The 25572-nt window shown below is 41.5% G+C and overlaps 1 protein-coding gene across 1 annotated transcript in view; it reads left to right on the forward strand.

Annotated features, from left to right (window-relative positions):
• The window catches only part of nxph2a (neurexophilin 2a), a 96096-nt gene extending 71015 nt beyond the window's left edge, over positions 1-25081 (forward strand). Inside the window, exon 3 of the mRNA XM_067987198.1 lies at positions 23864-25081. Coding sequence (XP_067843299.1) covers positions 23864-24613 — 750 coding nt within the window. The 3' untranslated portion in view covers positions 24614-25081. The remainder of the gene's footprint in view (positions 1-23863) is intronic.
• Positions 25082-25572: the final 491 nt, after the last annotated feature.

A 25572-nucleotide genomic window follows, 5' to 3' on the forward strand; every position in this document is an offset into this window, starting at 1 on the left:
TCGACCTCAACTACACTTTCCCGCCCGAGCCCCATATCCCTTGATTTCCTTAGAGTCTAAAAATCTATCGATCTCAATCTTGAACGTACTCAATGACTGAGCATCCACAGTCCTCTGGGGTAGAGAATTCCAAAGATTCACAGCCCTCTAAATGAAGAAATTCCTCCTCATCTCAGTCCTAAATGGCCAATCCCTTATCCTGAGACTATGCCCCTTAGTTCTAGACTCTCCAGCCAGGGGAAACAACTTCTCAGTATCTACCCTGTCAAGCCCTCTCAGAATTTTATGTGTTTCAATGAGATCACCTCTCATTCTTCTAAACTCCAGAGAGTATAGGCCCAGTCTACTCAATCTATCCTCATAGGACAACCCTCTCATCTCAGGAAACAATCTAGTGAACCTTCGTTGTACTGCCTTTAAGGCAATTATATCCTTCTTTAAGTAAGGAGACCAGAACTGCACACAGTACTCCAGGTATGATCTCACCAAAGCCCTGTATAATTGCAGCAAGACTTCCTTACTCTTCTACTCTAACCCCCTTGCAATAATAGCCAACATACCATTTGCCTTCCTAATTGCTTGCTCTACCTGCATGTTAATTTTCTGTGTTTCATGTACAAGGACACCCAAATCTCTTTTTTTTCTTACTGAAGTGAATAACCTCACATTTCCCCACATTATACTCCATTTGCCACCTTCTTGTCCACTCACTTAACCTGTCTATATCCCTTTGCAGATTCTGTGTGTCCTCCTCACAGCTTACTTTCCCACCTAGCTTTATATCGTCAGCAAACCTGGATACATTACACTCAGTCCCTTCATCTAAGTCATTAATATAGATTGTAAGTAGCTGAGGCCCAAGCACTGATCCTTGCAGCACCCCACCAGTTACAACCTGCCAACCTGAAAATGACTCATTTATTCCTACTCTTCATTTTCTGTCCATTAACCAATCCTCTATCCATGCTAATATATTACCCTCAACCTCATGAGCCCTTATCTTGTGTAACAACCTTTTGTGCGGCACCTTATTGAATGTCTTTTCAAAGTCCAAATATACTACATCCACTGGTTCCCCTTTATCGACCCTGCTAGTTACATCCTCAAAAAACTCTAATAGATTTGTCAAACACGATGTCCCTTTCATAATGTTGATTTTGGCTAATCATATGTTTTTCTAAGTGCCCCATTACCACTTCCTTAATGATGAATTCCAGTATTTTCCCTACTACTGATGTCAGGCTAACTCCCCTGTAGTTCCGTGTTTTCTTTTTTTCTCCTTTCTTGAATAGCGGGGTTATATTTGCTACCTTCCAATCCACTGGGATCATTCTAGAATCTAGGGAATTCTGGAAGATCATTCACTATCTCTACAACCACCTCTTTTAGCACCCTAGAATGTAAGCCATCAGGGGATTTGTCGGCTTTTAGTCTCCTTAATTTCTCCAGTACTTTTTCTTTACTAATATTAATTACTTTAAGTTCCTCACTTTCATTGGTTCCCCACTATTTCTGGTATGTTTCTGGGGCGTCTACAGATACAAAATATTTGTTTAATGTCTCTACCATTTCCTTATCCCCCATTCTAATTTCTCCTGTCTCAGCCTCTAAGGGACCAACGTTTACTTTGGCTACTCTCTTCCTTTTTACATACTTGTAGAAGCTCTTACATCTGTTTCTATATTTCTTGCTAGTTTGCGCTCATATTCTATTTTCTCCGTCTTTTCAATTTCTTGGTCATCCTTTGCTGGTTTCTAAAACTCTCCCAATCCACAGGCTTACTACTCTTCTTGGCAACATTATAAGCCACTTCTTTTAATCTAATACCATCCTTAACTTCTTTAGTTAGCCATGGATGGTTCACTTTTCCCATAGAGTTTTTATTTCTCAATGGAATGTATATTTGTTGAGATTTATGAAATATTTCTTTAAATGTTTGTCATTGCTTATCCGCCGTCATACTTTTTAATCTAATTTCCCAATCTACCTTATCCAACTCACCCCTCATACCTAGGTAATTGGTTTTATTTGTGTTTAAGACTCTAGTTTCGGACTTAAGCACGTCACTCTCGAACTCATTGTGAAATTCTACCATCATAGGATCAATCTTCCCCAGCGGATCCCTTACTATGAGATTACTAATTAACCCTGTCTCATTACACAAGACAAGATCTAAAATAGCCTCAAAAGCAAAATACTGTGGATGCTGGAAATCTGAAATAAAAACAGAAAATGCTGGAAAAGCTCAGCAAGTGAGGCAGCAACTGTGGAGAAAGAAACAAAGTCAACATTTCAGGTCGAAGACCTTTCGTCAGAACGGGAAGATGTTAAAAGAGTTAAAGTTTTTAAGCAAGTACAGAGCCAGGGAAAGGGGGGATAGGGGAGTGGGGAGGGTAGGAAATAACAAAAGGGCAGGTCTGAGATAGGGTGGAGGGCGGGAGAGATTAAATGACAAAAGGGATGATGGTGCAAGGCAAGGACGGTGGTAATGGGACAAGTAAAGAAACAAAAGATCAGTCTAGAGTAGCTGTAAATGGTAGCAGCAGAACCATTACCAGCACTTGCTGTACAAAAAAAAAATGGGAGCAGTAGTTATGATCTGAAGTTATTGAAATCATTGAGTCTGGAAGGTTGTAAAGTGCCTAAATGAAAGATGAGGTGCTGTTCCTCAAGCTTACGTTGAGCTTCATTGGAACAGTGTAAGAGGCTGAGGACAGAGAGGTCAGAGTGGGAGTGGGGCGGGGAATTAAAATGCCAAGCAGCCAGCAGGTCAGGGTCATGCTTGCAGACAGAGGGGACGTGTACAGCAAAGCGATCACCCAATCTGCGTTTGGTCTCCCCACTGTCGAGGAGATCGCATTGTGTGCAGCGGATACAATATACTAAATTGAAAGAAGTACAAGTAAACCGGTGTTTCACCTAGAAGGAGTGTTTGGGGACCTGGACGGTGGGAAGGGAAGAGGTGAAAGGACAGGTGTAGCATCTCCTGTGCTCACACGGGAAGGTGCCATGAGGTGGAGAGCGGGTGTTGGGAGTAGCCTGTTCCCTGGTTGGTTCCACGATGTATTGTTCTAGGAAACTGTCTCTAATGCATTCCATGAACTCATCTTCCAAACTACCTTTGCCAATTTGATTTGTCCAGTTTTTATGAAGATTAAACTCCCCCACGATTATTGCATTACCTTTGTTACAAGCTCCTATTATTTCTTGATTAGTACTCTGTCCAACAGTATAGCTACTGTTAGGGGGCCTATAAGCTACTCCGACCAGTGTTTTCTGCCCCTTGTTATTTCTTATCTCCACCATAATCTGTTTTGGTGATGTTTGTTGAGGATAAATGTTTGTCAAGAAACCAGGAGAACACCTGTGCTCTTCTTCAAATCTTGCCATGGGATCTTTTATGTCCATCTGAACAGGTAGATGGGACCTCAGTTTAATGTCTGATTCGAAAGATGGCATTTCCAACAGTGCCAATCCCTCAGTACTGCACTGAAGTATCAGCCTAGTTTATGTGCTCGTTTCAGGAGTGGGATTTGAACCCATGACTCTGACTTAGAGGCAAGACTGCTAAAGAGCTACTGGAGCCAAGTAGGGGGAATCCACTCCAGGTCCCATTATTGGGCCAGGCTGACTGGTTAATTTCAATAATGCTCTAATGTACTGTAGATATGTATGACTAAATCGTTCGATTAAAGAGTCTGCATTTGCTTTCAATCTTCCAGAGTGAGGCATGTCAACTTGGAGCAAACTCCACCTTAAAGGGACTCTGCTTACCTTCCTTTCCCATCCCAAAGAAAAATAATCAATAGATGTTTCAGCTTCTGAAGAAAAATAAAATGCAGTTCACAAAAGCAGTGCCCAAGCAAAGCAGTGAGACACTGAGTGAGAGTCAGAAAGAAAACTTGCAGTTATTTAGCACCTTTCACGACCTCAGGATGTCCCCAAGCACTTTACAGCCAATGAAGTACTTTTGAAGTGTAGTCACTGTTGCAAGGTGGGGAGATGTAGTTGCCTTTTTTTTGGGCAACATTTTCTCTTTTTTAAGCAAGATGCCCAACAACTTTTTAAATCAGTTAATAAACTCATTAGTGAGTTTTTTTTTACAATAAGCTTGCTTATAAACATTTACAGATTGATGCTGCTGCACTATTTGATTACTTAATACAAATGTTGGCAAATCACACTGTACGGATTGAGTTATGCAGTGTAAAATATACCCAGGATTTGGCATTAATGGAAGCATGTAAAACAATTATTTTTTGTCCCTTGGACGTGCCTCAGAGGCTCTTTCCCATCTTGCGGTTTGGCTGTTGAGACCCCACGTCCTGTTCAAAAAAATTCCAAAGCTCTGCTTCCAATATACCTCTATCCCACTAGCGATTTGCCATTTGAATACCACTTCTGTTATATATGGCTTCAATTCCCTTCCGAGCCTCATGACTTGGCTCTGAGTCATCACTTTCTTCCGCTCCACACACTTCCAAATCCCCCTTTTCCTTTCCCCAGCCTCTTGTGGTAATGAATCCATTCCTCCTGCTAAATGTGCTTCTGCATTCCCCCCCTTCCCCCTCTGGTAAAGCACTTCACCTGCTCTTGGCATCTCAGGGATATTCCAGCTTCATTTATGCTTTTGAAATTGCTCTATTCCCCACAGTGAGAGTATATCAGTATCAGTGAAAAGGGGGCTAGGTTAGCCTTGCTTTCCAGTGAATTTCCCTGTTTGTTGTAAAGGCATGAGTTTGAATGAAGAATATTATTTAATATGGAGTCACACTGAGCTGCAGAAGGATGGGCATGTAGTCTCCCTCCTGCTCAATGTCAGCCACATCAAAAAGTGAGGAGGGAGTAGAAGCGCAAATGGGAGATACTGAGGTAGTAGAGGATACATCAGAGGCATGGGAATATCAGAAATAAAAACAGAAAATGCTGGTTCTCCAGCATTTTCTGTTTTTATTTCAGATTTCCAGCATCCGCAGTATTTTGCTTTTGATAGGACTATCAGAAATAGGAATAGAGTGAGGGTAAATAACTCGTTAATGGGAATGTCCATTATCTTTCCCAAAGAAAGGAATTCCAGAATTCAATTCTTACCTCCTTGCGGTACACACATCACAGCTCCTGTATTAGGAAAGTGAACTATAGGAATGCATTCATTGGGAGAATTTAAAAATAGGCTCATTGTTAATTGGATCCTGGAGGCAGGGATTCATGCAAAACATGAGCATATGAAACATGCTCAGTACTTACTCAAAAGGCATGTGATCAAAAAAGTTGATATACTCTAGATTTTTAATGATCTAATCATCTGAAACTCTGATCATGGGATTTATTCAGTATGATAAAATTGGTTAAGGATCAATTGTGACACAGTAGCCCTGAATTTTCTCGCTATCTTCAGCACTTATGCCCTTATCATGCTAAAATAAATGGAAGAAACTCATGTTTAGTGCATTATGCCCCTCACATGCCGTTAATGCGCTAGACGCGTGTTTCCTCAGTCTTTTTGGCAGCATTGACGATCCGCCCACCCAAGCCCTGTGCGACTCGTTTGCATTGGAGTGATTCTGTACCTGGGAACCACTTGCTTTTACGCCCCTACAACATTCTAGAAAAGTAAGACCCCCATAAAACAGGTGCGGCTGCTCTTCAGCCATCTGATTCAGGCGCTTGAGAGCTTTGAAGAATCGCCAAACTTTGGTTGCTGATATTTTTCAACTCGAGTTTTTTTCACAGTTGGGTTCACTGAGATTTCCAATTGACGCCCTCCCTCCCGACACAGTTCGACAGTCTCACCTGACCCCTACATTTTTCAACCTTCAGCTTCCACCCACCCGCCACATACTCAGAACAACTCTGGAGAAGGTATGCGATGCTCCATGGGCATACCTCTGGGCCATCCATATGGAGCAGGAGCAGCAGCATGTGGAGGTGAAGAGAATAAAGTAGCACTGCAGCTGACAGCAGCCCCCCAGGTATTATCACAGCATATCGAAAGGCAACACAGGTTCTTCGAGGGCCTCTCAGAGGAGCTCTGTGTTTGAAGGGTGCGATTGTCCAAAGCGATCTTTGCACATCTGGGAGACCTTCTTCATGAAGATCTTCAGCCTCGCTCCACTGCTAGAAAGGCTCTGTCTGTCCCTGTGAAGCTGACCAGACCCTTTCAAGCTGCCACAGGGGATCTGTGCAGCATCAGCCAGGGTGGTGCCCAGGATGTCCAAGGAAGAAAGTAACTTTTTACCTTACTTTGCCTGCCCTGTTCCGGGTTTGCCATTCAGTCCTCGGGGTGAGGGAATTGGCAGTGAGCACAAGGGCCACCTCCCTTCAGGTAGCAAGGCTGACACCCCTGGATAGCATACTGCCTGGCACACCCAGGAGCCTTCCACCTCTTCCAGGAGGGCTTGCAGGTCTTCCAGTGAAAAATTCACAGTCCTTTGGCGAGATACTGCCCTGTCATGATGTCCCATGGGCACAGCTGGCCTGTGACTGCTCATGGTACTGGCAAGGGCACTCCAGATGAGAGTGTGGGATATGCTCTTAATAGATAAAATACAAAGGGGTCTCTTGCTGTCCCCCAGTGCTCTAATGGAGATTTCAGTCTTTACAGAGGCTGCACTACTTGTGCACTGGCGTTTCCTGGGTCCTAAGCTGCTCACTGCGCTTTTAGAACGCAGTTAAACCAGAACTTACACCACTTCATACGCGAATTAACGTAACCAAGAAACTTGCATGCTGCTCCCTCTGCTGGTGAATAATGTAACTTTTCAGTGCAACAATGCCACAACGGACTTAAGAAGTTTCGGGTCAGTGATTCCCTTGGAAGTTTTTAATATCCAATTTTAGAATTCAGCTTATTCAGTTATAGCACCACAGCTTTTGTTTTTCCCTCACTGGCAATATTTATAGTTATGAAATAAATACACTTAATTATTTTACCAAATAAAGTGTTACATTTTGGAATTTCTGACTGTGCCCCATGGTGTAATACATGTTAAAAATGCTACTGTTGAGATAAACCTTGCATTCAAGGGTTAAATTAATGGTCAGCAGGGCTGGGAGATGAAGATTATTATGTTGACAGAGTGTTTGAACCAGCATGCTTCAAACAGTGAAAGTTCGATTGGGCTTTTTGAGTGATCATTCACACCTATTCCAGTTGAGATGATTTAATTCATTTGAGTTCAGCAGGGATGGTTGCTTGGATTACTCTTGAAAGAATCCACTTTCTGCAGTTAAAAATTAACTATCAATGAAAAAAACAAAACCTGTTCAGAGTCAGTCAGGTCCAACAAATACTGAGAGAAGGCAGGTCTTGGCCTAAACTGGGAATTAAGAATTGCTACTTTTGTTCAATCACATGTAATTTGCAAAATAAACCAGCTTCTAAATTTGTCATCGACTTCATCTTACCAGAGTGTTCAACAGTTCAGCCTACTGAAAGATTGAAGAAGCACAGGTGGGACACGTGAGTTTACAGTATGCAGTTCGTATATCAAGGGGGAAGGCATCGTTCCATCCCCTGAATTGTGCTATTTTGTAAGTAGATAATGGGCAGTGAGAGCCAACTCTTGGAATTCAAGAGACACGGCATCCACTTATGGGAGCTCCTGTGAAGCACCTTGGGACATTTTATTACATTAAAGACACAATATAAATGCAAGCTGTTGTTGTTGGGAGCGACTAATGCTAAAGAACCCAAGAAGGTATCTAGGACCCTGAATTTGTAACAGAGGTTATGGTGTTGCAAGGTGGGGGGAGGGGGAATATTGTGTGTGGAAGAAGGGCAGAAGCACATCACCATTGAAAAAAATTAGAAAGACATGTGCAAGAGATCTTTACAGAGACAGTGAAGTGTTTTTTGATTAATTACTGGAAAGTAAGTAAAGAAAATTTTCCTTACCAGCTGCAGATAAATACATTTATTTGCTCACATATTGACACTTTTATGTAAATACATAAATCTGAATGTAAGCTCTTTACTGTCCACCTGATCAACATGTGACTTTTTATAACAAAGGCAAAAAAAATATAAAATTTAAAACGTTAAACTCATTTGTTTCCATCCTCCTTAATCAAGTATCTCTGCAATAGTGCTTAGTGTTACCAAAACAAATGTAAGTAAGCAATTAGGAAGGGAAATGGTATGTTAGCCTTTATTGCAAGGAGGTTGGAGAATAAGAGTAAGGAGGTCTTGCTGCAATTATGTAGGGCTCTGGTGTGAACACACCTGGAGTACTGTGTACAGTTTTGGTCTCCTGATCTAAGGAAGGATATACTAGCCTTAGAGAGGGTGCAACAAAGGTTCCCTAGATTGATCCCTGAGATGAGAGGGTTGCCCAATGAGAAGAGAGTGAGTAAAATGGGTCTATACTCTCTGGAGTTTAGAAGAATGAGAGGTGATCTCATTGAAACATATAAAATTCTGAGAGGGCTTGACAGGGTAGATGCTGAGAGGCTGTTTCCCCAGGCTGGAGAAGGGGTCATTGTCTCAAGATAAGAGGTCGGCCATTTAGGACTGAGATGAGAAAAAATTCTTCACTCAGAGCGTTGTGAATCTTTGGAATTCTCAGCCCAGAGGGCTGTGGATGCTCAATTGTAGAGCATATTCAAAATTGAGAGCGATCGATTTTTGGACGCTAAGGGAATCAAGGGATATGGGGATAGGGCGGGAAAATCGAGTTGAGGTAGAAGGTCAGCCATAATCTGATTGATTGGTGGAGCAGGCTCGAGGGGCCATATGGCCTACTTCTGCTACTATTTCTTACGTTCTTACGTAAATTCAGAACTTTTGTTCAGAACCTACTTCAAAACTTGAATAACAGTACAGTTCCTCAACAATTTGCTGTTATAAATACTCATAAGACCATAAGAGCATAAGAGATAGGAGCATTCGGCCCATCGAGCCTGCTCCGCCATTCAATGAGATCATGGCTGATCTGATTTTTACCTCGACTCCACTTTCCCGCCTTTTCCCCATATCCTTTGACTCCCTTGCTGATCAAAGATTTGTCCAACTCAGCCTTGAATGTATTCAGTGACTCAGCCTCCACAGCTTTTTGGGGTAAAGAATTCCAAAGATTCACGACCCTCTGGGAGAAGAAATTCCTCCTCATTTCCGTCTTAAACGGGCGACCCCTTATTCCCTCGTTTTAGATTCTCCCATGAGGGGTAACATCCTCTCAGCATCTACCATATCGAGCCCCTTCAGAATCTTGTATGTTTCAATAAGATCTCCTCTCATTCTTCTGAACTCCAATGAGTATAGACCCAACCTGTTCAATCTTTCCTCATAAGACAACCCTTCCATACCTGGGGCTCGATTTTACCGGCGGGTTTCCTGTGCGTTTCCAGCGGGGGGGCCCCGAAAATCCCGATATCCAGGCACGTGACCAGATCGTGCCACGATCCCGCCCACTTCCAGGTTCCCCGATGACGTGCGGGGATGCGTGCGTAGCCCCCGCTGGTGGGAATCCCGCAGGTAATTAAAGCCAGCGGGATGCCACTTGAGTGTATTTATTTTGCTTGTTCAGGTCATTAACTGACCTGATTAAGGGACTGTGTGTGATTTTGGAGAAACATGGGACTGTTTCACACACTGGGGGAAACAGTCCCAGTTGAACTGGACGTGTTGCAGCCGTCAGCCTGTGGCAGCTGCAAAGGTCCATTTGACAGGTGGGGGGGGGGGGGGTGGGGGGAGACCCTCACCCATTGCAGGAGGCCGCTCTGTCACTTGGGACAAAGTGTGGCCTCCACCACCCCCCTCCTGACAGTCAAAGTCACCAACCTGCACACTCACTCCGGGGTCCGGAGACATGTGCCTACCTTGCGGACCCCCTCAGATGTACATATTGCAGATGGGGGCCGCCGTAGCTGCAGTCATGATCTCCTCGGAGGGCGCACAACATCGCCAGCCTCGCCATCCACGCCGTCCACCTCTGACACGTGGAGCTCCACAACAGAGTGCTGTGACACATCCACCTGTACAGCAGGAGGGAGGGCTACCGCAGAGAGAGACGCGTCGCAGAGGGCACTACCCTCGCCACAGGGTCCACAGACCGAGGCGCAGCTCCCCGGACCTCTCTGAGCAGCAGTGCACATGGAGGCGCAGATTCACTCGACATGTAGTCGTGGACATCTGCAGCCTCTTTCATGCCGAGCTGCTCCTGGCTGGCCCCAGCACCATCTGCTTACCTGTCGCTGCCAAAGTCACCACTGCCCTCCACAACTTCTCCACCGCATCCTTCCAGGGTGCAGCCGGCTACACCGCCGATGTCTCAGTCGTCTGCGCGGAAGAGCCCTGCAAATACACCTGCACCTACTCTGCAGTAACACAATGGGTGGCATCAGTGGTGGGTCCTCATAGTGATACCCAGGAGCGAGCATTATTGCACAAAACAGACAGGATTCGCGGAGACATGGCAGTGGTGGTGCCAATATAATGTGTGATGTGAGTTGTTCTGAAATTCAATATAGGTAACACCCATGACAAACCCTCAAACACCCTTGTGCATCCCCTTCATGCTCACGACACGTTTGCCTTACGCTGCCTACTGCACATATGTAATGCATGCCCTGTGGCTGCAGCACAGGTGGTGGCAGGTTGAGTGAGGCTGGCGGTGAGGGAGATGCACGAGAGGGTGAGTATGGGATAGAGCCATGAGATTAGATGAGGATTGGGTTGCGTGTTAGTGGCGGGGTGAGTACTCGCGAGGTGAGTAGGTGCAGGTAAGATGAGGATGGGGTTTGAGTGGGTATGAGGGGTGATGTGACAGAGTGGTGTTGGCGGTGCCGAAGGAGATGTGGGGTGGGGGCAGTGTTGTGGCAGACGGAGTGTAGGGGAAAGACTACGTGTTCTCACTGTGGCTGACCTACTGCGGTCATTGGAGCGCCTCCTGCACTGTATGCAGGTGGGCGATATGTTGGTGGTGCAGGTGACCTCCTCTGCCACCTCGAGCCAGGTCTTCTTGGTGGCAGAGGCAGGCCACTTCCTCCCGCCCGCCGGGTGGAAGATCTCTGTCCTCCCCCTCCTCCTCACCCCATCTGATGATACCTGGGGTGAGGCATCATTAAACTGGGAGCAGCCTTCCCCCTGGGCTGCTCCATGCTGTAATTTGTTCTATTCGTTGCAGCATCTGTCAGTGGAGGACTGCCCCTTTAAGTAGAGAGCCTCCAGCTGACAGATCGTACTGCGCATGCGCAGCCCGCCCGACGCGCAGACCAGCAGCGCGGAGCCCGGAAGAGCAGGTAAGTGGCTCCAATTAGTGGTTTGCCTGCTACGATCGCGCGGGCAACCCACTAATTTCACCGAGCGTGTTGACCACGCTCCCGAAACCCAACCCGTCGGAAACCCGCAGGCCTAGGAAAATCGAGCCCCTGGAATCAACCCAGTGAACCTTCTTTGAACTACCTCCAATGCAAGTATGTCCTTCCTTAAATAAGGGCACCAGAACTGTACGCAGTACTCCAGGTGTGGTCTCACCAGCACCCTGTACAGTTGTAGCATGACTTCCCTGCTTTTATACTCCATCCCCCTAGAAATAAAGGCCAATATTCCGCTTGCCTTCCGGATTACCTGCTGCACCTGTACGTTGACTTTTTGTGTTTCATGTACGAGGACACCCAGTTCCCTCTGTGGTGTATTTGGATTTTCAGAAGGCTTTTGATAAGGTCCCACACAAGAGGTTAGTGTGCAAAACTGAAGCACATGGGATTGGGGGAAATATACTGGCATGGATTGAGAATTGGTTGACAGACAGGAAACAGAGAGTAGGAATAAACGGGTCTTTTTCCGGGTGGCAGGCAGTGACTAGTGGGGTACCGCAGGGATCAGTGCTTGGGCCCCAGTTATTCACAATATATATCAATGATTTGGATGAGGGAACTAAATGTAACATTTCCAAGTTTGCAGACAACACAAAGCTGGGGTGGAATGTGAGCTGTGAGGAGGATGCAAAGAGGCTCCAATGTGATTTAGACAAGTTGGGTGAGTGGGCAAGAACATGGCAGATGCAGTATAACGTGGATAAATGTGAGGTTATCCACTTTAGTTGTAAAAACAGAAAGGCAGATTATTATCTGAATTGTGATAGATTGGGAAAAGGGGAGGTGCAATGAGAGCTGGGTGTCCTTGTACACCAGTCGCTGAAAGCGAGCATTCAGGTGCAGCAAGCAGTTAGGAAGGTGAATGGTATGTTGGCCTTCATTGCAAGAGGATTTGAGTACAGGAGCAGGGATGTCTTACTGCAGTTATACAGAGCCTTGATGAGATCACATCTGGAGTATTGTGTGCAGTTTTGGTCTCCTTATCTGAGGAAGGATGTCCTTGCCATGGACGGAATGCAATGAAGGTTTACCAGACTCATTCCTGGGATGGCAGGACTGACGTATGAGGAGAGATTGGGTCGACTAGGCCTATATTCACTAGCGTTTAGAAGAATGAGAGGTGATCTCATTGAAACATATAAAATTCTAACAGGACTAGACAGACTAGATGCAGGGAGGATGTTCCCGATGGCTGGGGAGTCCAGAACCAGGGGTCACAGTCTCAGGATGCAGGGTATGCCATTTAGAACTGAGATGAGGAGAAATTTCTTCACTCAGAGGGTGGTGAACCTGTGGAATTCTCTACCACAGAAGGCAGTGGAGGCCAAGTCATTAGATGTATTCAAGAAGGAGCTAGATATGTTTCTTAATGCTAAAGGGATCAAGGGATATGGGGAAAAAGCGGGAACAGGGTACTGAGTTAGACGATCAGCCACGATCATTTTGAATGGCGGAGAAGGCCCGAAGGCCCTACTCTTGCTCCTATTTTCTATGTTTCTATGTTTCTATCTGAAACAAAAACAGAAAATGCTGGAACCACTCATCAGATCAGGCAGCATCAGTGAAGAGAACAGAACTGTTCTAATGAAGAGTCCATACCCAAAATACCTCTCCACAGATGCTGCCTGACCCGCTGAGTGTTTCCAGCACTTTTTGTTTCTGTTTCACATTTCCAGCATCTGCAAAATTTTATTTTTTGGTCATAATCTCAAACCCAGACAGAAGTAATGGAATTTAAATACTGGCCAAACATAACGGAAGTTCGCATTCACAACCCAACCAAAGACAAAGAACTTTACAGTAGCAACTCCCGGGGTCATTTCATGTATGTTTCCATCAACATGAAGCCAGTTTAAATTAGTTGTGTTCTGTGCAAGCATGATGTCAAATAGCTTGTTGAAGAAAAAAGTTTTTATCAGAAACATTAGATATGCTTCCACTCCATGTAAGATAATTTACCACCATTTGAACTGCTCACTCTAAATTCACCACCACCAGATTGCATTTTATTTTTTGTAATCATTCAGCTTCAAAGCCAAATTCTGCACTTAATTTTCTGCTCCTTTAAAGAAAGTCTTGAAAGACTTGCATTCATCTAGTGCCTTTCATGACCTCAGAACGTCCAAAAGTGCTTTACAGCCAATGAAGTACTTTTGAATTGTAGTCACTGCTGTAATGTAGGAAATGCGGCAGCCAATTTGCGCATAGCAAGCTCCCACAAAGAGCAATATGATAATGACCAGATAATCTGTTTTAGTAGTGATGGTTGAGGGACAAATATTGGGCAGGGCATCGGGGCGAACTCCCCTGCTCTTCTTCCAGATAGTGCCGTGGGATCTTTTACGTCCACCTGAGAGCGCAGACGGGGCCTCAGTTTAATGTCTCATCTGAAAGAAGGCACCTCCAACAGTGCAATACTCTCTCAGTACTGCACTGGAGTGTCAGCCTGGATTGTGTACTCAAGTTTCTGGAGTGCAACTTGAATCCACAACCTTCCGACTCAGAGGCGGGAGTGCTACCAACTGAGCCACAGCTGATCAATTTAGGAAAATATTAATCGCCTTTAAACATTCCATTCCATTTGATACGGTGCTTTCAAGAATACTGCACATTAACAATATGTGGCAAGAGTCTGACAAGATATTCCCATTAATTTGATAATGTTTTTCTAGCAGTGGAGGAAAAATGATCAAATGCAGTGGATTTATTTGGCAGCAAGCAGAGTTGGCCCCAAAACTTAGATGTTAGATATAATTGTTCTTTCTTGATTTCGTCTATCTACTCCCAATAAGTCATTTATTTATGAAGAAATTTTGTTGCAAAACATTACGTTTTGAATGGCGGAGCAGGCCCGAAGGGCCGAACGGCCTACTCTTGCTCCTATTTTCTATGTTTCTATGTTGGATCCTTTGTTGTAACTTATGATAATTAAAATCTATAAAAGTGTACACTTTCAAACTTTTCTATATTGTTGCACATCTCAGGATGTGAAATTATTGCAAAATAACCTACTACCTGGAGGGACACCCACTGATTTAGTGCACATCTCTATCAGAAGTTGATGTCCGATGGAGTACAAATATGTCTCTATTATGGTTAACTAATATATTCAATACCATTTAAACCCAGATAGAAACAAGTGGCTGGAGTTTATTCAGATTAGGGAATTATAGTAATTTACTATTTTTGCCATAAGAGGGAGCATGGGGGTTGTGCTGCACCATGATCAGTATTGCTGACTGGAAATGCTCGTAAAGCTATTAAGAGACATTTGGCCCTGTTCATTGTTTATTGTTTTCTTTTTAGTCCTTTAGCTATCAAAAAAATTGTGTAAAAGTGGGTGCAAGAGTTTCCGCTTTGGGCACAATCGGCATTTGGGCGTAAATTGCACTCGAAAATTGCGCAGGCGCATTTCACGCCGAGTTTCAGCTAAAATGCATTAACGTAATCACAAACGCAAAATCTGCTATGAATCAGCACAATTCGGCAGCTTAACATATCGTAATCGTTTCTTTTTTTGCAATCAAAAATATTCATAAGATATTTAAGATGTATTTAAGAGTGGTAACCTGGTGCAGTTTTATTAATACATCTGAAAATGCGTTTATCACAAAAAATAATCTTTTTTAAATAAGTGTCTAGTCTCCATCTGTGAGTAACCTGAGTTTAAATAACTAAAAGTGACTCAAAAAAACTATACTGAAGCATTTACTACTTTCATTGGTGTATAGTAGTCAGTTTCTTAGTAAGTTAATATTTAAAAACGTTCAAACCGTGCCTACTAGTGCCTTTGCATCAAAGAAAACAAACTTAATTTTAAAACCCTCCTCAAACGGGTGTAATCAGCAGAAACTCACCATCCTCGTTGTTTCGATTGGGGGTGTGGCCAGATTTGTGGACAGGGCCAGCTTAAGCGGGTTTTTTTTAGCCAGCGCAAAACATCGTGGGAACTCTAATTATGCTGGTCATAAATTACGTCAAGTATAAGTCGAAATTCCGGATGTTTTGCGCTGATTCAGCTGGATTGCGCTGAAAAAGCCAACGCAATCGAGCAGAAACTCTGGGTCACTGTGTCAAGTTCATGGATTGTACAATAATCAAAGTGGTAGGTTTTTTTTTTACTTAATCTTCAAAAACATTCATTTGAATTTCAAAGAGATGGATATAGTGGACAGATTCCAGACTGTAAATCTTATCTCAAATTGAACGGGAAGAAACACCTTGAGCAAAAAAAATGTTCAATCTGTTTGCCCTTGGCCTTAGAAGTCAGGTGTCATCTTGTGCAAGTTTGCTGAGGACATTTGAAATTCAAATAATTCTGTAAGTAGTGTACCTTGTAAATTCCTTTACAATTATTCCATGTTTTTTTCTGGAAGTCTTCCTGTCCATTTTTTTTAAATGTGGCTTAATTTTTGTCCATTTACACCCTTTTTAGTCTTCTTTCCTTACGTAGCAATAATAGATTTTAAAATATTTTTTGCACTTTCCAATTGTTGGAGATTTTAATGTTAGTCTGTCAATACATATGTACGCATGCACACACAACATTCCACTCAATTTTTACTAACCTTTGAAGAAGCTTTTAGTTAAATATTATCCTGTGAATGTAAACAAAGTAAATAGATATTCTCATAAGCATTAAATCTCATAAATTTAATATAAATTAACATAAAAGGTTTATCATAAATGCTGAATGTCCTTTAGGTATTAGTTGTCCAGATCTCATCCCAAATCATTATCAAATCTATGATTTGAACTCTTAGGTAATGGACAACCATCTCAAACAAAACTGATTGTTATTTAAGGATTAATTGCTGAATTTGAGATCATTAACCTTACGTTATTGCATTATAAATACAATGTCTATCCACAGTTACAACATAAAGTCAATCACTTGTTGATGCTGTAAACATACATTCTTTTCACCCATTGCATGGTTATAATTCACAGCAGTACAATTTTTACTAAAGTAAAAATTAGCATTTTGTACCAACTGATTTGCAAGTAGTGCATATTCTGTTAAACTCTGAAAACATACACTAATGATTAGCTATTTAAATTGAAATTTCCCATGTTGATGACTAGATTTTTACACCCTGCCACGTTAAATTGTTCCAGAGTAATCAGTTATATTTTGCTACATTTTCTAATATCTTTCATTGATACATATTTACTGCTTCAGAAATGCCAAAATGTACTCTCATCCAGATGTACTCTGCTCTATCATCTTTGTTCCCCAACTCCCCTTCAGGCCTTCACATTCCATTCCTAAAGATTGTAGTGGTATTCCTCACAGCTTCTATATCAGTGATAAAATCCTTCAGTCTATTAGCCTTGGGAAAGAACTAGCATCTAATTGCCAACAAAATTCAAGCTCAACTAATCTTGATGAATTATTGAGTGTGATTACTGGAGCAGATCTCTATCTGTAGGAAAAAGCAGTAAGAAATGCAAGCCTCAACTTTTCCTATTTTACTGACAGTGATGTTCTCTAACTTTAATTAACACAGGTTACACTGTAGAGAAGAAACTGCTGAACAGTCTGGAACAACAAAGTCAATGGCAGCATTATTTGTACATCTAACAACCGTGTTTGCTGCTGTAATTGATAATTCTTGACTAGGCATAAATTTGCTTAAGTTTTGACAAATGTATTGTGACACTATTACACTGAATTGCATGAGCTGTAGCCAAGGGAACTGCCCAAGCACTAAAGCGATTGATATCCATGAATTGTATACCACGTGTAGAATTTTCATTTAATCTACCGAGGTATAGTAAACATCCTAGCATATTTTCTGCTGGAATAGAGGACTAACAGCTGATATAAAGCCAAAGCAGATGATGTTTTAAGTCACTCTAGAAAACATGCTGGCATGTTCATTAGTGGAGGGACTCGATCATTAATGGAGGGACTCAATTCCTTAATTTTTTTTATAAGTACAAACTACTCTACATTTGAAAACATTTTTAGTTGCTCACATGATAATGCTTTGTGAAACAGCACAAATAATGTTGTAGATGTTAGCGGGGTTCAATTGTTCGGACTCTCACCTCCAAGTCAGAGGGTTAGTGGGTTCAGGTCCCACTCTAGAACTTGAGTACATAATTTAGGCTGACACTTCAGTACTGACGGTGTGGTACATTATCAGAGGTGCTGTATTTCAGCTGAGGCATTAAACAGGTCTGCCTCTTCATTTGGACGTAAAAGATCCTGTGGCAGTATTCAAAGGGAGTTTTCCTGGTGTCCTGGCCAACTGTCCTCCTTCAACGAAAAACAGTTTAACTGCTCATTCATCTTATTTGCTTTTTGTGGGACCTCACTGTGTAGAAATTGGCCGTATCTGTCTGCATAACAACATAATTGAAACTAATTCATTGGCCGTGAAGCGATTTGAAATGTCCTGAAGACATGACAAGGCACTACATAAATGCACGTTCTTTTCAAATGCTGCTTTTGAATGCTCATTTGTGGATACAAATTTGTTTTACCTGTGGATTAATTAATCTGTCTTCATCAATCCAAATTGCTGTATTTCTACAACCTGCCAATCGATGCAAATCACCTCTCGATATAGCTTCAATAATTATTACAAATTCACTTAATATCCTTTTATGTGGGACATGAAATAGAGTACTCAGACACTGGAGCTCTCCCGTAATAGGAAGGTATCATTTCCCTGTTTAAAAATATAAATTAGAAGTATATGAAAGTAAATTTCAGAAAGTAGGATTGAGTGCTTTAGTATTTTCCAAATATGACTTAAGCTTTGTCAAATTTATCTGTGTAAGGGAGAAATCAGAATTTCTCACCATTTGGGTCAAATTCAAATATATTTCTCCATTGAGGAAAAGTGTGTGCGTGTGCCCCATCTGAATGCAGTGAGACATTTCTCTAGTTTATGAGCTTTTATTCATTTTGCTCATATGATGTGATATATTAACAAGTGCAGGCCGAAGATTTGTAGCCTTCCATGTTTTGTGGATTTCTGTTTTCAGTATCTTGAAAGGAATGACAATTATTTTTATTTGTTTTACATACCAAAAAGTTTGCATCTAATCCAGTATTTTAATTTTTGTGGTGCAAGTGTGACCATCTGTCTGAGGCATCTACCCTGGGGCTCATCATCTGTGGATTCCACTTCCCCAAAGGGCTGAGGATATTATTCATTAGATAGATTTGTTTCCATGACAATTCACAGATGCAATCCATCCTTGGACCCAATTCTCCTCGAGGTCCAAGAAAGCGACCTCAAGAGTTTCCTTATCCCCCATCACTCTCCAACTTTACATGTGAAGCAGAGCCCAAATGAATCCAAATGCTTAGCCCTACCTGGGAAAGAGCTCAAAACTGTAAACTAATCTCAAAGCTCAAATAATGCCTCTGTGGTATAGCACATATAACTGGTTAGTAGTTGCATAAATTCATTATGAAAATCCTAGTGCAGAACAGACATGATCAATTTTGGCTGCTTCTTGTGATTTGGTATTATGCTGTCTCCAGCTGGAGCCAACAGAGCACCCGAGAAACCCATACATCTCACAACATCACAACATACATTGAAACTGCCCCCTTCCCTGGTAAAACTTATGGCAATAAATCAATTTAATGTATGTGCAGACGCCTGAAACTGGTTACTTATCGGTTGCTCTGATTGCCTCAAAAATGCAGTTCACTACGGCAAATACAGATATATATCTGTAATGCACGACATTATGTGCACAATTGCATACTTAGTGGAACTCTGCCATGCAGGGTGAAGCTGCCTTTGTGCTTACCTAATAATGTGCCTTAATCCACCCATCGAGCCTCAGAAAGGCATGCCCTATTGCACTAATGTGATTTTAATTTACCACATAAATCATCTTGACCGACTCTTTACAGATATTGCCATAACAGAATTTTCACAATGAATTTATTACGCTGCAATGTAAATTCTGAATTAAATCTGAGTACACAGCAGCCAATTACACGCTGATTTAGCTTTTCTGCTTCTAAGGAGACCCGTCCAAGTAAGTGGCCCAACGATGGAACAGGGATTTTCTAAACTGGAGTTGCCACGGCATCCCAGAAACTACTGCATATTATGAACTTACAGCAAGCAATGAGAAATTGGCCTAACTACTTACTTGAAGGAATCAACCCCTTCACCGTATGCTGGTAGATATGCAAGAGAATGTTTAAGTGTGCATTTCCAGTTGAAATGAACTTCACATATCTGATGGTCTGATTCATCCAGAATGTGATCTGGTGGGGAGGTACATACATGGTGGTGATCTGAATTTCGGAGGAAACTGGATCATTGCTGGGTACGTGTATTCAAAGGCTTGGGTTCAAAAGATTAAATAGGGAGATGAGATCACATTTGAAACTAAGAAAAAGCATTTAGTGTTTACAGAGTAGATAATAAAAATGGCAGCTAGGAGAAATGTAAAGAATGTGGAACAGCTGAAAAATAAAAGAATAGAAAGGCAAAAAGATAGAATATTAGCAAAAAAAAGGATTTCTATAGACACGTTAGTACAAAGAGAGTGCTCAAGGTAAGTATCAAATGGTACTGAAAGGGTTACTGAAACATAATATAAGCAAATCACTGGAATCTGTTTACATCCAAGGGCCCTGAGGGAAGTGAGGGATGGAATAATAGATGTTCCAACAATAATTTTCCAAAATTCTGCGGTGAAGAAAATTGTTCGCGAGGACTGAAGGATAGTAAATGTAACTCTCTTCTTTGAAAAAGGAGACAGGCAATGCCAGGAAATGATGTGCCAGTTAGTCTTACTTCAGTTGTTATAGTTGATAATTTGGATTTAAATTATTAAACAGGGGTTAATCAGGGCTGGTTAGCATGGATTTCTAAAGGGCAGATCATGCTTGACCAATTTTATAGAACTTTTTTTGCGAAAAAACAGCAGAGGGTAGAAATTCAGTGGATGTGGTTTATATGGCTTTTCAAAAAGCAAGAGACTTATTGCAAAGATAATGACCCAAGAAATTAAAAGGAATGTGGCCAAATGCATGAACAAGAGGTTGGAGGTCAGAAAGCAAAGGCTAGGAGTAAAGACAAGTTTCTCAGACTGGAAAAATATGATGAGTGGTGTTCCACAGGGTTCTGTACTGACCCACTTCTACTTAGTATATACATAAATTATCTGACATTGGGAATTGAGGGATGATATCAAAATTTGCTGATAACACAAAATTGGAAGATATGGCAGATTGCATGAGTACTATCAAAAACTGCAGGAGGACGTAAGTAGGCTAGCAGGACAGGTATGCGGCATATGCTGCTCAGTATAGAGAAACGTGCTGTAATACATTTCAGATGTAAGAACAGGGAAAGTAAGTACACCTTAAATGGTGAGATTTTAAATGAAATAGATGAGTAGAGGGATCTTGATGTGCAGATACACAGGTCACTAAGGTGGCAGCGCAAGTACATGAGGACATAAAAAATTTAAACAAAATCCTTGGTTTTGTATTTAGAAGCATAAAATTGCAAAGCAAGGAGGTAATATTGAACTTGTAAAAGACCTTAGATGTGTACAATTTTGGACATCCTATTATAGGAAGGATATAAAAGTAATGGAAAAGGCACAACATAGATTCATTAGGGATTATAGTACCCTGGGATCTTTTACAGACACCTGGGGCCTCAGTTCAACATCTCATCTGAAAGATGGACACCTCCAGCATTGCAGCTGCACTGAAGTGTCAGCCTGGACTATGTGGTCAAGTCTTGGATTAGGGCCAGAACCCAGAGGTGAACGTGCTACCAACTGAGCCAAGCTGACACTATAGCATGATGCAAAATTCTGAGTAATTCTGTACTATAAGCTCATTCCTACTCGGCACTGACTTGAGACTGCCAAAATCCATTTACTTTAGACTGCTGAAACCCATTCACTTTAGACTGCCGAAACCCATTTCACGAAGAATCCATACAATCAGCAGAGATTTTCATCCTGTCAGTGTGAGCTGCATTCAAACTCAGATCTTAGAAATGAAAACACACTCTTTGCCACTTATCCCTTATTCTATTCTTCTTCATAACTGTAGGCACTCTCCTGCAGTTTAATTGAATTAACACTCGGTCTGCTCCAGACATTTTCATGATTGCTTTTGACATTTTATAAAAACAATTTGTAGTACACACATTTAATGGCTTCTCAATCTTATTCTATATGCAGTATATTATTCTGGGAGTGTTGCAGCCTCTCACATCATCTGGGTTGTTTCTATACAGGAGATTATCTCCTTTCTTCTGAATAAGATTATCTTTGCTCCTCCTACATTTCCTCTTTCTCTTGATTAGAATGAATTTATTTGCACATGTACAAAGATGAGAAAAAAAAACAACCGAGTCTTTGCTGCATTAACCTTAGATCACTGAAACTTATTTGGAACTCTCGTTTGCTCTGGATTTCTGATAAACATTCATACACTGCCTTGCATCAGCTTGTGTGAACCATACTTAATTGCGCTTTGTAATCTTTGCACCAGATAGCTGTTTGGACCTTTTCTCTAATTTATCCTACGCCACTGTCTGCACAGTTATCTAATATTACTTTCTGTGTGGGTGTGGGAACTCTCCCAAGTTTAGTTTCTCTGACTAGAAGATAGACCAGAGAAGTTACGATATTGAGCCCCTCCTCACATGCATAGATTATTCATATATCCTAGAAGCTATGTTTTCTTCTGAATTTTGAAAGCTAAACCTTGTAGTTCATCTGTCAGTTGTTTATGTTGTCCCAGTGCTGTATAGAATCTAAATTTCTCTCTCTCCTATCAGGATTTGTTTTTTTTCAACAAATACCAGTTTTAGGGAGATATGAATATCTTTCAGAACTAGTGGCCATAAATATAAGATAGTCACTAATGAATCCAATCAAGAATTCAGGAGAAGCTTCTTTGCCCAAAGATGGAACTTGCTACTTCTAGGAGTAGGTGAGGCGACTAGCATTGATACATTTAAGGGGAAGCTAGATAAACACATGAGAAAGGAATAGAAGAATATGCTGATAGGGTTAGATGAAGCAGGGAGATAGGAGGCTCGTGTGGAGCATAAAAGCCAGCATGGACCTGTTGGGCCGAATGGCCTGTTTCTGTGCTGTATGAGTTAATGTTTTACTGTTAGAAACATTTACTGGTATCCCAGTCATATAGCTGATAGCTTTGTCCCTTTCCTTGCATGCATCTGATTGTGGGTACTAATTTACTTTATTAATCCTTTGATACAGCATAGTCACAGGGGCCAAGATTCTGCAGGGGTTCCACCAGTCTCTAGCCATAGCTCCTGCGGGAGATCGCCACTACTTGCATGAAATGGTGGATACCATGTTGCGCTGGGGGTCTCCCATTTCTAGGAGTTTCCTCTTTGCCTTTTAAGGGGCGGAACATCTTCCATCCCTTGCAAAGCAAATGATGGCCAGAGCCAAACACTCCCTAATCTGGGAGTTCCTGCTCTTCAGGCTGGAAGGGGACCTGGCATACTAGCGGAGACCAATATGCGAAATGAGTAGATGTATATCAGCCTGCATATAGACACATATAGGCTACTTCAGTAGTGTTCATGCCAGGCTAGTAACCTGGCCCCCTGAAGAAATTAATTTTTTTTAACAAAATTTGAGCCTACGAGGGTCGTTAGAGGGGTTGTGGAACCCTTCCTTTAAGGGCATGCAGATGACGGAGTTTCCGACAGGCTGGCACCAAAGATGTTCTCATCTGGCCCATACAGATGAGGTGCCCTCCTGCCGACCCTGCAAGCTCCAGCAGGGTCAGCTTGGAGGGCACTACTGGATACAATCCTGATGGTTATGCCAGGATTGCAACTGGAGATATTTTGGACCCACACTATTTATCTCTTCCCATTATCCATTTTGATGGTGAAAGTGCATCATTAGCAAGTGAGAGACATCATTAGCAGGCGTGAGTGAAATATATGTTCTTTTCCCTGAGCGATACAACACCTCCACTCTTCCACCCTAGTATCAATCATGCAAATTTCAATCACTGTCTTTATAAATGTGTCCTAGGACAAGGATATTCAAGGGCACTCTATTCATGAAGTAAGGATTTTTAAAAGAAACAAAAAAGTTATTGTATGAACTGTATACTGTAACAACTTCACTTTTACATGATGTAATTGTGGGAACAATCATTCTTGACTCCTGGACTGTCTTTAAATAGTTATCCCTCAAGTGATAATTGTTTGTTAACTGCAATAATTTTTATTTTCAATCAGATTAGTTATCACTTTCTTGGGCTTTGAAAATATCACTTTTACATATTGAATTGGTGGATTATCAATTCCAACTTCTCACACAAAGTGAAATAGTTTCTTTTTTTTTACGACACAATTACAATGTAGGAGACCTGTGCAATTTCTCGCTCAGTAGTAATAGGATGCCGGTTTCTTCCAAGTGTCCACAGGAAACCTACAATAATTTAGTATTATTTGGTGAAAAATTGTGCAGAAGGTCTGATTTGGCAGAGCTAATTTGTGATTTGCACTTGTATTAACATTTTGGTTTTTAATTCTAGATCACCTGTCATGAGAATCATCTAGGAAGAACAATGGAACTGCTGGAATTAAGAGACAAGGCAGCAGGACAAACATTTGCTGATAATTTGGCTGATCGACAGAGGGTAAACCCATTGCGGATGTTTGTTAAGGAGATTCCAAAGCCAAAACAGGACATCACTGATACTCCCCGTATAAAAGCTTCAGATGACTTATGGGCATGGTTAAACAACCTAACAGATATTCAGGAATCTCAGTCACGGACCAAACGAAGGCCCATTGTTAAAACAGGAAAATTCAAGAAAATGTTTGGGTGGGGTGACTTCCATTCTAACATCAAAACTGTTAAATTGAATCTTCTTATTACTGGGAAGATAGTTGACCATGGGAATGGGACTTTCAGCGTGTACTTTAGACACAACTCGACTGGTCTTGGGAATGTATCTGTAAGCCTGGTTCCACCATCCAAGGTTGTGGAGTTTGGCTTCTCCCAGCAGTCAACACTGGAGACTAAGGAGTCCAAGACATTCAACTGTCGAATTGAGTATGAGAAAACAGACAGAGCAAAGAAGACCGCACTATGTAATTATGATCCTTCAAAGATATGCTATCAGGAGCAGACCCAAAGTCATGTTTCCTGGTTATGTTCCAAACCATTCAAGGTTATATGCATATATATAGCTTTCTACAGTGTAGATTATAAACTTGTGCAGAAAGTTTGTCCTGATTACAATTATCATAGTGAAACCCCTTATTATTCATCTGGTTAACAGAATACCCATGGCACATGTTATGTGAAGACTTCCATTCTGTATGTAACTTATTTATACATAGTCAATGTCATGGAATAATAATGATAGTAACTGTTTAAGACAGACACATCTGGTTTGGCGCAGCTGTTACCCCAAAGGGAGTATCTGATGGTGTAAATGCATGATGAGCATTTGTAAAACGAAGAGTCCGTTATAAACAGTCCTCATAGCAAGAACAAATCAAAATAATATGCAGTTATAGAAAAAATAAACTTTGTCTTTGAAACCTCAGCCTAAGGCTGAACTGCATATTTATATTTCAACCATGGCTCCCTATACAAGAGTGAACAACTTTCTAAATGTCAAATTTGCACATTAATTGAGGAATGCAGTTTTTATAGGGTTTTTTTTCTGGGGGAAATAAAAGAAAGTACAAAGTAGTTTCATCGAGTAGCCAAAACATATTATATTATTGTAAGAAACTGATTGAACACATTTTAATGTACAATATAGTGTAATTTGGAAATGTAGTCTTGTAAAATTGTTTCTTTTTGAAAGGCTGTTTACATGTCAAAAAATATTAAAATTGGAAATAAATTAGAAGACACAAGAAAAGTAACTTAAAAAGCAAATACTCTGTTCTCCATTTGTTGTGCAATCCTTCAATAAAATGCCACATAGTTTCACTTCAACATGTCTTAGTATTTAATAGCATTTTAAAATGAAATGGGTACCACAACAGCAGCAGTGTACTAAATCAATTCAAACGTATTTATAAACCTTAAACAGGACCTTACACCCGTGGAGCTCTTTACTTCCCTTAATCTCCCCTTATTTCGACCGACAACAGGTTTTTAAAATTCAGCCTTGGTGCTGTCCTGCACTGTGGGCTAGTTTTTAATTTTAAAAATATAACCAAGAGTAACATTCTTTTTGCAGCATCCCTCTTCTAGCTGTACCCTCAACCTCTTTCTCTC

Source organism: Heptranchias perlo, chromosome 7 (assembly GCF_035084215.1).
Source record: "Heptranchias perlo isolate sHepPer1 chromosome 7, sHepPer1.hap1, whole genome shotgun sequence".
Lineage (NCBI taxonomy): Eukaryota > Metazoa > Chordata > Chondrichthyes > Hexanchiformes > Hexanchidae > Heptranchias > Heptranchias perlo.